Genomic DNA, 15,160 nt, shown 5'->3' with positions numbered 1-15,160 from the left:
TGCCTTCACCTCCAGCAGATCTAACAGTTACAGTCTCATTTCCCAAAGAGCAGGTCAGACGGAGTCCTAGTCCCCTACCCCAGACAGGCAGACGGGGTCCTAGTCCCCCACCCCAGACAGGCAGACGGGGTCCTAGCCCCCCACCCCAGACAGGCAGACGGGGTCCTAGTCCCCCACCCCAGACAGGCAGACGAGGTCCTAGCCCCCCACCCCAGACAGGCAGACGGGGTCCTAGCCCCCCACCCCAGACAGGCAGACGGAGTCCTAGTCCCCTACCCCAGACAGGCAGACGGAGTCCTAGTCCCCTACCCCAGCAGGTCTGACGGGGTCCTTGGGTTCCAGTTTTCTCCGTCCAGACCTTTGTTCTTTCCTCCTCTTGAAGTCTCAGGCTCAGACAAACTGGGAGCAGGGTTGCTGTGGAAACGGTTGGTGTGGGGACAGACCCTTAAGTCTACTTTCTCAGTCTTTCCTTGGGCTGACACTCTGATAGTGTTGCCTTTGCTACTTTTGGGGAAGACAGGGAAGCCATGCAGCCTTGGTTCTGAACTGGTCCCGTTCACAGGCAGAGACCTGAGGTGGGTTGTCCGTCATGAACTTTTTGTAAAAAACGTTCATACGAACCCTGGCACAGCTGTGTTCAAGTAGTCAGGAAAGTGTGGTTTAAGACGTCAGAGGAAAACCTCAGGGCTATCCTGGGTGGGCCCTGCTGCCCTGTTCTGCCTGTAGGTTGGCTTTTACTTGTTCTGTGTGGGGAGGGCTTCGTGACTGGGGGTGCAGGGAGAGACTCATAGGTCTTCGAACATCTCCCCTCAAAACTGAGAGAGAGACCCTGAATATTGAGAAGTTTTCGAATTGTAGTTAGGGAAAGATGATTTCCCATCCTGCATCCCTGAGCCTCCAGCTTCCTTGTGCGTATGTGCAGGGGGCCATGGTGGGTAAGGTGAGGTGGAGGAGGGCCCAGTATAGGGATGGGAGTGGGGAAGGTTCCAGAGTGTTTCCACTTTCCTTTGCCTCTTACAGGGCTGGCATTTGAGGCTCGCATAAAGTCTTTGTGGGTGAGTTCCAGCTCCGTGCAAACGGGAAGACAAATGGTACTCACTGACTTCCAGATCCAGTGCCGTGAGCCCTGGGTAAATTTGTGGAGGACCTTCAAATCGTCCCTCATACGCTTGACCCAGAAATATGAGTGACAGCAGCAGTGTTTCTCAGGCCCATACTGAAGTTGGGTTTTGTCACTGCCCTGGTGTTGTTGTATGTTGCCTGTGTGTCGTGGGCGCTTCTGGCCCTGGGTGAGGGCTTTTTAACCGTGCTGCTGAGTAACATGGTGTAGGGTTAGTTACAAGGGCCCTGCAAGTGCACTAGTCTAGCTGCATGGCAGGACTGCCCCAAACCGCTACCTTGTCCTGGTGAGTTTGTTGCGCTAATACCGTTAATGCCGGTGACCAGGCGTCTTGGGCTACTTCACTGGCGTCTTGTTCATTTCATCTGGAAGTCACTCACTGGACGTCTGTGAGGTGCTGAGCAGAGCATCCGTACCGAGTGGAGTGCTGGATGTCACAGCTCATGCGCATTGAAACCTAACCTCAGCCAAGCATTTATAGGATTTCTAGCTTTACTGTCACTGCATTTTGAAGATGAGAGATGGATTGAGAACGAGAGGGGCGGGGATCCTTGCTTTGGGTCATACCATGAACTGAGTGGCCTGCAGAGCTCGCCGTTGATCCAGGTGGTCCGATGTTCCTTCACCGCCTGCTGTTAGGCGGCATGCAGCGGCTGAGGTGGGCCAGGGCAGTGGGTAGGGCAGTTTTACTCCTGGGAGCTTGGGCCCTGGAGGTATTCAGGGCTTGGTGCAGGGCGCAGGGGCACAGGGTGCAGGCATGGCACAGGACTCTGGCCCGCGTAGAGGTTCTGGGTCGCAGGGGCTCGGGTGTAGACACAACAGCTCCTTGTAGACCAAGCTAAGGTGCTGTGTGCTCATGGCTACGGCTGGAGAGGCCTATGCAGTCTCCCTGAGGTTGGTGGCACTGTACCCTGGGGTGATACATAGCTGGGGTGGACTGTGCGCTGCACTGTGTACTCTACCGTCCTGGACAGCCAAGCACTGCGCTCTGGGACCGTGTTTTTGGTTGGTGGTGGGGGTCAGAGTTACCCAAAGAGATGCATACTTGCCATGTGTGAGGCTCAGGGAAGCCTGTGCTTGTGACTGATAAAAGGGCCAGGGAAGGGTGCAGCCACATCGTTTGGAATCCCAGATGTAGTTCCCTGGCACGAGCACCGCCAGTCCTCACAAATGGATCACTGCTCCGTCTGGGCCTTGTTGAAACATCCTGTGGCCTGTGGTCCACTTGTGCCACGTTTCCTTTCCCGTGGGCATCCGGGGTTTACCTTGGGGTGCTTATCCCGCCCCATCGGTAGAAGGTGGAATAACACAGGTCCACCTGTGGCCGACAGCCAGGACAGGGGTGAGTGGGGAGTGGTGTGTCTGTGCTATGGGGTTGTAGGGCTCCTCATTGGAGGGGTCTGTAGTTGGCATGGTGCCCAGAAGTTAACTCTAATTCGGGTGTGTGGATACCTGGGCACTCTTCACTAACTAAGCCAGCCGGGTGACAGGGAGAATTGGAAAAGCTTTTTATGAACAGTGTTGCGGCCCGATGGCCTCAGATCCTGGGAGTATCACTTGACATGCCTATGGCACCTGGGTGTTCAAGGTTTCGGTATCACAACTTGGTGCTGTCAGGCCTGGGCTGTGCTGCTCACGTAATTTTCCCCCCAAAGCTTAGTCATGTACTCCCTTTCTCTCCATCTCTAACTATATATATGTACACATACGTGAATATATCCATATATACATACATACATATATACATACATACATATATATATAATGACACATTGATAGTTTACTTTCCCCTATTAAAAAAATGCAATCATTCAACTTCTGTAAAAAGAAATACACTATTTAGAAATTATACAAAGCACTTTTTTTTTTTCTAAGAAAGGGTTTCTCTGTGTAGCCCTGGTTATCCTGGAACTTACTCTATAGATCAGGCTGGCCAGAAATTCAGAGATCTGCCTGCTTCTGCCTCCCAAGTGCTGGGATTAAAAGCGTTCACCGCCACTGCAAAGCCATTCTCTGTACCTTGGAGTCCTTGTGCACAGAGCAGAAGCCCATTGGAAATCTATGTTAAAATGCCAGACAGCTGGAACAATTTGTCACAGTCTTGCCTTGTCTAATTCTGAGTTTCAGCCTTGGGGAAGATAGGTGTATGTTATCCAAAACCCACAGAGTTTCACGTGAGCTCTGCTGCTCTCATAGCAGAACACACCACTCTTGTGTCCTGTGCTTGTGTGGCCTTGAATACCTCTGTCACCCTTGTGCAGGAAGGATGCTAGCATGTATTGGCTGGTTGCTTGTAGGTTGACATGTCTGGTGAGACCCTCTTAGTCACAGGCTACCACGCGTGTGTGTGTGAGCCACTGCCTGTCAGGTAAGGTTGCGGTAGGTAAATCGCTGGAGACTGAGCCCCGGAGGCCTTGGGCTTTAAGGAAAGAAGGTTGTTGTGGGTGGTTGGACTGTCCTGTAGTTGCTTCCTCCATCCATCAGTTCTGAGATCAGTATCTGTGGTCAAGTTTTGCAGGTGACCTTCTTGATTAACAGCAGTTTGAACCTGTGGCCAGAGGACTGAATACAGGGATCTATCTGTTGGCTTGGCCCCTGAGTGACCCTTTGAGGATCTGTGGTTTTTGACCAGGCCCCGGTCCCCAGCCTGCATAGGAGGAATGGTAACTCAGCCTCTGGTCAGAGTGACGAGGTCCCCGTGCACCCTTCCTCAGATCATGGTGTCTGGGTTTGATTGTGGACGCTGTGCCCTCCTTACTTACGAGGTGTTTTCTATTCTGTGACATTGGTGCTCAGAAACATGCCTGTTCTCTTGGCCCTATTCAGGGCAGCTTTTGGAGGACCCGGTGCGCCGTAGGAAGAAGACTGTCCTGCCTACGGCTCAGAGGCAATGCCCTGAATGAGTGCCCAGTGGCCTTCATGACAGGACCTGAGGACCTGGCTAGAGCTGTAAGCTAGTCTCTGGGCTGGTGAGGGCAGGTGTCCAGCTGTGACTGGGGTGGAATGGTTGGAGTCAGATCAAGCATTGAGGCGGTAGGGAGGAGAGAGGTGGGCATGTGTCAGTGGGTGAGCAGAGCTACACAGAGCCCCTTTTGAAGGCCCATCTGGGTACACATGGCTCGGCCGATTGTGCGTCGTTTCCTTTCATTACCAAGGATGGGAAGTGCAGGAGAAGATGAGGGGGTAGAGGACAAGGCCAGCTGTGCAGTGCAGCCCTAGAGGTGAGGTCCCACACCACACGCCTGTGGCTGAGGCTGCAGTGTCTACAGAGGCTGCACCCGCCGGCCTTCACGCCGCAAATGTTCCTTTTAGCGTAGGTGCTGTGGCTACCTCTGTGGTCCCTATTTGCCTGGTGGCTGTTCCTCTGGGTCTTTTCTAGGGCTCTGGATATGACTGTTCAATTCTCTCCGGTAGCTGAGTGGCATTGGGCACCCTTGATGAACGCGTGTTAGCACGCTGGAGAACCCTTCAGGCACCTTCGCACGCAAGATTGTGTTTTCTTCTCAATAACTTATCACTGTAGGATTCTTTAAATGTACAGGACTTTTATAACCTGTTTGATCCTTAAGTTACATGTAAACATTTTTTTCATTAATATTTTTATATATTTACTATTCAGCATTTTCGGGGTATTAAAGTAATGTCTGGGGAAAGGTACTACTTCCTAGATATCATTTGCCTTTTATATTAAGTCTTTGTAAATAACTGTATAGCCATATAAAACTCCTTGATAAAATTGTTTAAATTGGTTTGTCATTGAGACATGGTCAGGACCACCTTCTTTACTCACTTTGAGAAGCTTATATATTTTATCTTACTTTGGGGCCAATGAGCTTTAGACTCAGTCCCAGCTGTTTGGCTCTGTTAGGCAGTCTGTGGAGGAACCAGGAAGGCATATCTTATAGTGGGCTGCCCAGCCTGGCCTCTGTATGTTCATTTAGTTCTCCTGGAGACCTGTAGGGGGCGCTGCCTAGCCTGGCATGTTTGTGTTCATTTAGTTCTCCTGGAGACCTGTAGGGGGCACTGCCTAGCCTGGCATGCCTGTGTTCATTTAGTTCTCCTGGAGACCTGTAGGGGGCGCTGCCTAGCCTGGCCTGCCTGTGTTCATTTAGTTCTTCTGGAGACCTGTAGGGGGCACTGCCCATGTCCATTTAGGTTCCTTCTAGACCTAGGGGATTTCTCCCCTACATGCTTGGGCATGCGCTATGACAGCAGGCAGGCTCTGGAGAGGAAAGCCCTTCCAACAGACAGAACAGCTGTTCTGTGGCAGGCAGCCGTGCCCCAGTCCATGTGATGGCTCCTGCAAGCCCTGGGTGGCTTGGGTTCTCTGGTCAGTTCCTTGCGTGTGTTTGTGGCTTGCTGCACTCAGAATCCCCAGCCCCTGAAGGGTGCCTGGATGACTCCTGCCATACCCAGTGGTCTGCAGGACACTGTGCTCCCTCTGCTGCTCCCTAGTTTCCTTCTCGGCTTTATGTCAGCAAATAGTTCAGGGAATGACCAGGACAGGCCAGGAGCTGGTACCTAAGGCTCTTTGGGAAGAGACCCTGTGCGCTTGGTTAAGATAAGTGTGAATGTGATGCTAGACTAAATCATAAACTAGACACGTGGCTTCTTTGTGTTCTGTAAAATTCTGCAAATGTGAAGTAAGCACGGCGTGTGTGTGTGTGTGTGTGTGTGTGTGTGTGAGAGAGAGAGAGAGAGAGAGAGAGAGAGAGAGAGAGAGGTCTCAGTACTATATCCCCTGATCTGCACTGCACATAAAGGCACACAGGCTGCCAGGGTTGAGTGGCTGACATGTAGCTGGAAGACTACACAGCCATTTGGCTGGGGGGGGGGTCCTTCCTGGAGTTTGGACTCAGTCCTGCGGCTGCAGCTTGGGGTTCCTTGGATACCTGGGAGCCAGGAGTCAGGTGGAAGGAAATGGTAGGCTAGGCCAGATAAATGTGGTAGCATGATTGGTATCTGCCCTTGTAGCCAGCACATGTACACAGAGTCCAGACAGGGGAGCTGCCTCAGGAGCCTGGGTGTTTCTACGTTGTCACTGCACGGTGCTAGTGGAGGGTTCACCTCCCCAGTGTTGAAACCAGCTGTGTACTTCTAGCTCCTGTCAGCTGTTCACCCCCGAGGCTCAGGGACCATGGCGCCCGATTTAACCAGACTGCTTCCCATCTTCTTTTACTCGGATTCTCTGCCCCTTACTGCCGTATATCCTCATGTGCAGAAGCCTGCATTGCTCACGTAAACACCATCCTGTAGTTTTTATTAAAGGTGTACTCTTTTGGTTACTTTAGCATGAACTGTTAATTTTCATCTCAGGGCAAATGGCGCTGGATCCACCTGTTTGTATTTCCCTGCATGGCTGATTTTCATGGTGGAGTTTGCAGAGTTGATCACAAGCAACACTGTACTCGATTACACAGGATGCCGTATTTACAGGTTTCTGTCTCCGTTACAGGTGCTCTCTGCCGTCTACTACATCACAGAATATGCACCTACTCATCACAAATACCTCTCTCCCCTCCGGGCAGCAGGGAACCCTCTGAAAATGGAGAGATAAGACACACCTTCAGGCCCTCGAGACACAAGGCTGTGCTGTGACACCCACGTCATCCTAATGGATCGCAGCAGAGAGGCTGAGATGGAGCTGAGGAGAGGACCCAGCCCACCCAGGGCTGGCAGGAGCCACGAGGCGGATGGGGACAAGGCTGCCTGCCACAGCTGTTGCATCTGTGGCAAGAGCTTTCCGTTCCAGAGCTCTCTGTCACAGCACATGCGTAAGCACACGGGCGAGAAGCCCTACAAGTGTCCCTACTGTGACCACAGGGCTTCTCAGAAGGGCAACCTCAAGATCCACATCCGAAGCCACCGTACGGGGACTCTGATTCAGGGGCACGAGCCAGAGGCAGGAGAGGCTCAGCTGGGTGAAATGCGTGTGTCTGAGGGCCTGGATGGGTGTGCCAGCCCTACCAAGAGCACCTCAGCCTGCAACCGCATGCTGAACGGGGCCGTGCCGACCGACAGCAGCAAGATCCTGCTCAGGAGCAGCCGCAAGGAGGCGGAGGGGGCCGCCGGTGCCCAGGAAGACGCCGAGGCCATGGTGCAGTGTTCCTTCTGCAAGAGCCGCTTTGAACGCAAGAAGGACCTGGAGCTGCACGTGCACCAGGCCCACAAGCCATTTAAGTGCCGGCTGTGCAGCTACGTCACCTTGCGGGAGGAATCTCTGCTGAGCCACATCGAGAGGGACCATATCACTGCGCAGGTGCCCAACGGCGGCAGCGAGGCCTGTGTGGAGAACGGCAAACCCGAGCTGAGCCCCGGGGAGTTCCCATGCGAGGTGTGTGGCCAGGCCTTCAGCCAGACCTGGTTCCTGAAGGCGCACATGAAGAAACATCGGGGCTCCTTCGACCATGGCTGCCACATCTGTGGCCGGAGATTCAAAGAGCCTTGGTTCCTCAAGAACCACATGAAGGCACACGGACCCAAGGCGGGAAACAAGAACAGGCCCAAGAGTGAGCTGGACCCCATTGCCACCATCAACAACGTGGTGCAGGAGGAGGTCATCGTCGCCGGCTTGTCCCTCTATGAGATCTGCACAAAGTGCGGGAACCTGTTTACAAACCTGGACAGCTTGAACGCCCACAACGCCATTCACCGCAAAGTTGAAGCCAGCCGGACACGAGCCCCGGCTGAGGAGGGGGACACAGAGGACCCCCTGGACACCAAGCAGTTCTTTTTACAGTGCCTGAACCTGACGCCATACGTGGCTGGTGACGTGTCCCCCGGTGGGCAGGCTGGGCGACGCGTGGCCGAGTTGGACCCCGTCAACAGCTATCAGGCCTGGCAGCTAGCCACCAGGGGCAAGGTGGCTGAGCCGGCTGAGTACCTCAAGTATGGCACCTGGGATGAAGCGCTGGCCGGGGACGTGGCCTTTGACAAGGACAAGCGTGAGTATATCCTGGTGAGCCAGGAGAAACGAAAGCGTGAGCAGGATGCCCCTTCTACCCAGGGCCCCCCCAGGAAGAGGGCCAGCGTACCTGGGGACCCCATGCTTCCCGGCCACCTTGACCCCCGGCCAGCCTCACGTCCCAACCGCCGGGCCGCGGCCACTACTGGCCAGGGCAAGTCCTCTGAGTGCTTCGAGTGTGGCAAGATCTTCCGCACCTACCACCAGATGGTGCTCCACTCCCGCGTGCACCGCCGAGCTCGCCGCCACAGGGATCCCGAAGGCGACAGGGCAGTGCGTGCCCGCTGCGGCTCACTCAGCGAGGGTGATTCAGCTTCCCAGCCCAGCAGCCCCGGCTCAGCCTGCGCCATCGCTGACTCCCCAGGCTCTGGCCTGGCTGAGGAGGTGGTGGATGACAGTGGTGAAGAGGCCGTGCCCGAACCCGCATCAGGTGAGCAGGCCTTCCTGGGTGGATCAGGTTCAAGTAGCTTGTGCAGCCCTCGGCTCCGCTGGCCTTGCACCAAGGCAGTGTGGCTGGAGGGACTTGTATCCTTAGGTGTGTGCATTTTAATGACCTTGCACCCCATTTCTGGCTCTGGCTCAGAGTCCTGCATCCCAGCGGCTGTGAATTCGGGCACCCTGTGCTAAGTGGTCCTGGAGTGTGCACAGGTGCCTCCTTTTGCTCCTGACCTACAAGTGCTGCACTAGCGAACATGTTTGGTTTCTTGAGCCTGTGGTCTCCTCTGTGTGTCTGAAGTCTCTGTGAGTCCTAGATGCCTCTGAAATGGCTTTCTCTCCTCCGCTTCTGTCAGAACAGGGTTCTTGCCATATGACTCGCTCCACATGCACACAGAGCGACACCACGTATAGACACCCAGAACAAACACATACTTGTTCATGTACAAACATGCATATTCAAAACATGTGCCTACACCTGCACATGTGTGCACATAACATACATACACTAGCACACGTTCATGGAAACATGCCATAGGTAGTATGGCCCCCTAGACACATATATTTGAATGCCAAGTCGTCAGGGAGTGTGGAACTATTTGACAAGGATCACAAGGGGCGGTCTTATTGGAGTGGGTGTGGCCTTGTAGGAGATGCGTCAGTGGGGCGGGCTTTGAGGTTTCGGAAGCTCATGCCGGGCCCAGTGTCTCTCTCTTTTTCTGTCTTCTGCCTGTGGGCGAGAATGTAAAGCTCTCAACTCCAGTGCCGTCCCTGCCGGGATGTGACCATGCTCGCTGTTAACGATGGCAATAGATGAAACCTCGCAAGTGTAAGCAAGTCTCATCAAAGCTTTCTTTTATAGGAGTGTCTGTGGTCACTGCAAACATTAACACAAATGTGCATATATATATATATATATACATATATACATATATGCATAGATACATGCACATGTGTACATGTAACACATCCAGATATAACATAACATCCACAAGTACACACTTATTTTGCACAAGCAAGCACATATGATATACACAAACATGAACATGCATATATCATACTAGGGTGGAAACGCTACACATAGACACATCAGGCACACATATAAAGAACACATGCATGTACACAAGCATGCATGTACGCACACATATGTGTGTCACACAAATGCAAGGAAGCACAGACACAAGTATGGTTGCTTATGCACAGAGAAGCACACATGCACGAATCACAGCACATGCATGAACATATGGCATGTGGAGATCACAAACACACAACACTTGTTGATGTGCAGCCATACATGCTCACATATTTAGCATACACCACACAGGCCATGGGCTTGTTTTTGTACACACACACATACACACACACACACACACACGCATGCTCATTGTTCATGTACACACACTTTTCTTTTAATGGCAGACAGACATCTGGGTGGAAGACTAACTTAGAATCTCTGTCTAGTTATAATTAATCTCCTCGGATTCAGGTAACCCTGTGGGCTTAGAGACTGTTAATTGGAACAGATTTCTTTTCATAAAGCAGCCATGAAAATGTTTCCAGATCCCTGGCTTGACATTTTCATAGTTCTCCCAGTTTTAAAATAAGTTTTAAGCACTTTGGTGTTGCCTTTGTTCCTTTGCCCACCACGTGTTACCACGAGGAAAAGGCAACTGTTGCTCTTACTTGAAGTCAGAGGAGCCCATCACAGAGCTGTTGGGTCTGCAGCATGGAAAAGGGTCTGTGCGCTCTCCTTAAAGATGAGCAGAAACAGACTGCGTTTCCTTACTCGGGGCTCAGTGGAGTCACTCTAATTATTAGATTTATGTGGTGTGCTACTTGTCTGGCTGTAGCCATTTCTCCAGCCCTCTGGGAATCCCATGTGGAGACTGAGTGCCGGCAGGGATTGGTGAACCAGGACAGCATGCTGCCTGTCAATCTTACTGGTCCTGGGGTCACTCATCTGGGGTGGGGTAGGGCCACAGGTGCCTGGCTAGAGGGGACGGCTCACCGCTGAGGCCCTTCTGTATTTCTCTAGCAGTGTAAGGTGCAAAGCCTGATAAGATGAAGGCAGCCCTCGGTTGACCTTTTTGAACTTCAGCGCATGCGTGCACGCGCACACACACACACACACACACACACACACACCCCGCCTGTATTTTGTCTACCTATGTACTTTACAGGTAGCGTTTCCATAACACCGACTGTTTTGCTATGTGAATCTTGGGTAAAATGTTAGGGAAGCACTTTATCTTTTTTCCCCTCTTTGGAAAATCATTGTCTTTGTAGTAATAGGGATCAAACCTATGGCCTTGTGTGTGAGGTGAACACTCTTCCAGTGACTGGCATTGCCAGCTTCTTTACTTTTTTGAGACAAGATCTTGCTGAGGTGTGGAGGCAAGCCTTGAACTCACTCTGTACCAGAGCTGGCCTTAAACTGCATAGTCTCCTGAGTGGTGTCATGGCACTTTTATCACCAGGCCCGGCAGAGAGGGAAGCTTCTGAATCTAACCAGCATCAGTTGGGAGGAAGAGTGTGCTGTGGCCCCTTCAGAGCCAAGATGGGCTTTGCTTTTAAAATGTTTAAACAAATCAAAACTCTTAAGACATTATCATATGTGCCTGCTTGTCTGTCTGTACACCATGCCCATGGAGTCCAGGAGAGACTGTAGACTTATGAGCGGCCGTGAGCTTTTAGGGTACTAAGGTCTGAGCTCCTGTCTTTTGTAAGAACAGTGGGTGCTCTTAAAGGCTGAGCCTCCTCTGGAGCTCTGCTTGAAAACATTTATGAAGTATCAGAGACCATTGCTTTCTTCACACAAGGATTTTCTCTAGAAAAGTGAAACAGTGTTTCATGCTAGCCCTGAATTTACAGTGTAAGTGGGGATGAGTCTGAGGTCTTAATTCTCCTGCCTTCATCTGCCCAGTGCTGGGGCGGCATGGGCCACCTCAGCCGGTTTGTGTGTTACTGGGTATCTAGCACCAAGGGTTTGTACATGTCAGACAAACACTATCACTGAGCCACATCTGCAACCAAGTCTTACTAAAAAAAAAAGATTATCTATGTATTATCTATCTAGCTATCTGACACACACACACACACACACACACACACACACACACACACACACACATATATTCACGCTGTCCTGTAACATGTTGTGTTTGTTTAACTATGGGAACAGAGATGAGTTTGAAACTTGGTAAGACAGGAAGAGATTTGTGTCACTGTTGCTGAGGGAGCGTAACAGTGTTGCAGAGTCTTGAGGATCTGCTGATGTCACTTCCGGTGATTCCCAAAGACAGTGTCTTCCAGCCTGAATGCCCAGGCTTTCTCATCATAATAGCCCTTAGTGTGTAACGTCAGCACGAGTGATGTGGTCTTGGCTGTTTGTGAAGGAGACAGGCGTGTCAGCTGGTGATCATGTGATTACTCTTACCCTTTTTGGAGAGGTCTGCTGAGGTTTTTGGACCAGCTGTTTTTGGTAAGGAGTGTTTGAACGCTAGGCTCTGCCTTTTTGCCCTGTTTCCTTCAGATATGCACAGAGCTTTTGAACATGCTTGCGTATCTTGCTATTAAGGATGCAAGTCTTTAAAGTATTTTCCCATAAGACATGGGTGGAATGTTCAGGCACAACTAACTGTTGGAGCAAGTTTTCAGAAATCAGTGATGCAGAGAATGAAATGCTTTTAACGAGAGCCATCCTGACCCAGCTGTGTTGGAGCTGACATTCAGATCTCTGTTAATTCCATGAAATAACCATGTGTGCTGTAATTTTACCTGGATAGCGTGTTGTTGTTGTTGTTGTTTTTTTTTTTTTTTTTTTTTTAACATCTACAAGTTTGTGTGAATGCTGTTTTCTGGATCTGCCTGTAGGGGGCTGTCTTGCCCATTCTGAAGGACCAGGCAACTGTCATCTCTGACACATGTATCAGACATTAAGACTGATGGGTAGCTACAGAGCTGGAGTTGTTGAAAAAGTGGCTTGGCACAGGTAGAAACTGTATTTGAAGACTGCAAAATTTGCATTTTTTTTTAAAAAAAAGGGAGGTACAGGGAATATAACTAAGTATGTAAAAAATACAAAACAAAACAAAACCAAAAAACCAAACCCAAACAAAAAACAAACAAACAAAACACCCTCAACACTTTGGATATAGACCTGAAGTCAGTAGGTTAGGACACTGTTGGTGTTGGAAGAGAGTTACAAAGGTCATCTCTTTGGGTGCTTCTGGAGTTTGGCCATCTTGACCTGCAGTCCGGGAGCTGGGCCGGCGTGGACCAGTGTGGGCATCACTGTGAAGCAGCTGTGATCCTGCTCTGCCGCTTATGTATTGACTGCATACTTGACTACCCCAGTCTTTGTCCACTCTGTGGAGTTAGACCCGTGCATGGCACCTGCCTGGAGCCCCTGCCCTTGTATTGTCCTTGGGTCGTCATGTGCTGAGTGTGGAGTTTAGTTAGTTAGAAATGGACAGTTGGAAACTCTCCTAGTTAGTTCTTACTTGATATTAAAATGCATCTCCCCAACCCGTGGGTACCATCCACCCCTACAGTTTATGTAGACTAGGATTATACATTCTTAAGCCACTGTATCTGGCTTTCCTGTGGGACATGGAGACCTGAAATCACGCCATTAGGCGTGTGTGACCAGTGTATTACCCACTGACCCGTCTCCCATCCTTCAGCCCCGTTCTTTACCGAGAACCTGCTGTTCGTGGTAGCATCAGGAGACTGCCTGATGATGGCCCTCACAGTGATTGGTTTAGGTGGAGCCTAAAGTCTGTTCCTGTCAGGTAGATTCATCTCATGGATGGGGCCACTTGTTGCAGAGACATTGTAGAGCCTGCATGTGCACTTTGTCCCTTGGTGTCGTAATTGTTCAGAGGAGCCCCTACATCTGCATCAGAGCCCAGGGCGAGCCCCCATCAGAGCCCAGGGCGAGCTCCCCGTTAGAGCCCAGCGCGAGGCCCCTCCCCCCAGAGCAGAGCCCAGGGCAAGCCCCCGATCAGAGCCCCCGATCAGAGCCCAGGGCGAGCCCCCATCAGAGCCCAGGGCGAGCCCCCGATCAGAGCCCCCGATCAGAGCCCCCGATCAGAGCCCCTGATCAGAGCCCAGGGCGAGGCCCCTGTTAGAGCCCAGGGTGAGCCCCTGATCAGAGCCCAGGGCGAGCCCCCCCATCAGAGCCCTGGGCGAGCCCCCATTAGAGCCCCCGATCAGAGCCCAGGGCGAGCTCCCCGTTAGAGCCCAGGGCGAGCCCCCGATCAGAGCCCAGGGCGAGCCCCCTGTTAGAGCCCAGGGCGAGGCCCCCTGAGGCCCCTGGAGCTTAGGGAACAGAGGCAACACTTTTCCAGCTTGCCTGCCCTTTCTCCACTGGAGTGTGACTCTCCTCATGGGCGAGTCTCAGGCCGTGTTCCTCAGCTCTTTCAGGAACTGGTGGTGTGTAGTGTTCACGTGGAGATTATGAATTACTTATTAAGTTTGGATTTTGAATGCTGGAATGTTAAATCTCACTTGGTAAGTGTTGTGTGCCCATCTCTGGGCCAGGTTCCTGATGTTTTATTTGTAAGTTTAGAGTTTTGGGGTGGGAGCATTTCTAAAGTAATTTCTTATGTGTTGGATCTACTGTGAAGCTTGCTTTCCATGAGAGCTTGTAGGATGCCCCCTTTGCTTACACAGTTTGCATGTGTTTTTCCATATTAAAAAGATTGACAAGCCAGTGGTGGCATATACCTTTAGTCCCAGCATTTGGGAGGCAAAGCAGGTGGATGTCGACGAATCTGAGGCCAGCTTGGTCTACAAAGTGAATTCCAGGCCAGCCAAAACTATGCAGTGAGCCCCTAAGTTACGTCAAGATTGAAAACAGGACTAATTACAAGACTAGAAAGTAGGACTTTTTTTTTCTGGCCTCCACTCTGTGTGCGTGGTTAATGCATTAATATGCCTTTAGAGCAGGCCCTGTATCCTGTGTTATTTACAGAGGGAAGCCATTGATTTGAAAGAAGTATTTTCACAGATTAGTAAGACATTTGGGCTGGCTGTTAGCTGCCAAATATGTTCATGAAAAGACATGCCAAGTCTGGGTGTTACTCACACGCTTGCTTTAGCTCTAGATCAGCAGTTATGACTAAGCTGTATTCCAACCCTAACGTGGTTCCACTTATTAGCCCGATTGGTTATTGAAATGTAGTGCATGAATGGCAGTTCGGGGCTGCCGTCTGTGAGCTTGCCTCCAGTAGGACACTGCAGATAGAGACCGGATGAACATCCAGCATAATAGAATCTAGTTTTCCATGCATGGGAGCGACTGGCCAGTGGTTGGGTCTGGTGTGAATGCCATAGGAATAGTGCGCAGAGGGGCTGGGCAGTTGGAGAATATAATACTGATGTGATATACTGAGCAGATTTCAGTCTGCTCACTATATTTCCTCAGACTTACAAAGGGGTTTAGGGCCGGTGAGGTGGCTTCATGGGCAAAGGCCCCTGGGTCCCTTACCCGCATGGCGGAAGGAGAGAACTCACTCCTACAACCTGTCCTCTGACCTCCACACACGTGCTGTGACAAGCATGCATGTGGATACATACTGAGTAACCGAGTTAGAGAGAGAGGAATACAGGGACTGTTAGCTTCTGAGAACAGACAG

The 15,160-nt window shown here is 51.3% G+C and overlaps 1 protein-coding gene across 4 annotated transcripts in view; it reads left to right on the top strand.

Annotated features, from left to right (window-relative positions):
- Positions 1-15,160, top strand: part of Znf516 (zinc finger protein 516) — a 93,029-nt gene that overhangs the window by 35,513 nt on the left and 42,356 nt on the right. For all 4 annotated transcript variants that reach the window (XM_051202256.1, XM_051202257.1, XM_051202255.1 and 1 more), the window contains exon 2: positions 6,576-8,514. In XM_051202256.1, the coding sequence (XP_051058213.1) occupies positions 6,735-8,514 (1,780 nt within the window). In that variant the 5' untranslated portion in view covers positions 6,576-6,734. The remainder of the gene's footprint in view (positions 1-6,575; positions 8,515-15,160) is intronic.

This window comes from Phodopus roborovskii, unplaced genomic scaffold, assembly GCF_943737965.1.
Source record: "Phodopus roborovskii unplaced genomic scaffold, PHOROB, whole genome shotgun sequence".
NCBI lineage: Eukaryota > Metazoa > Chordata > Mammalia > Rodentia > Cricetidae > Phodopus > Phodopus roborovskii.
This window is presented reverse-complemented; position numbering and strand designations above follow the sequence as displayed.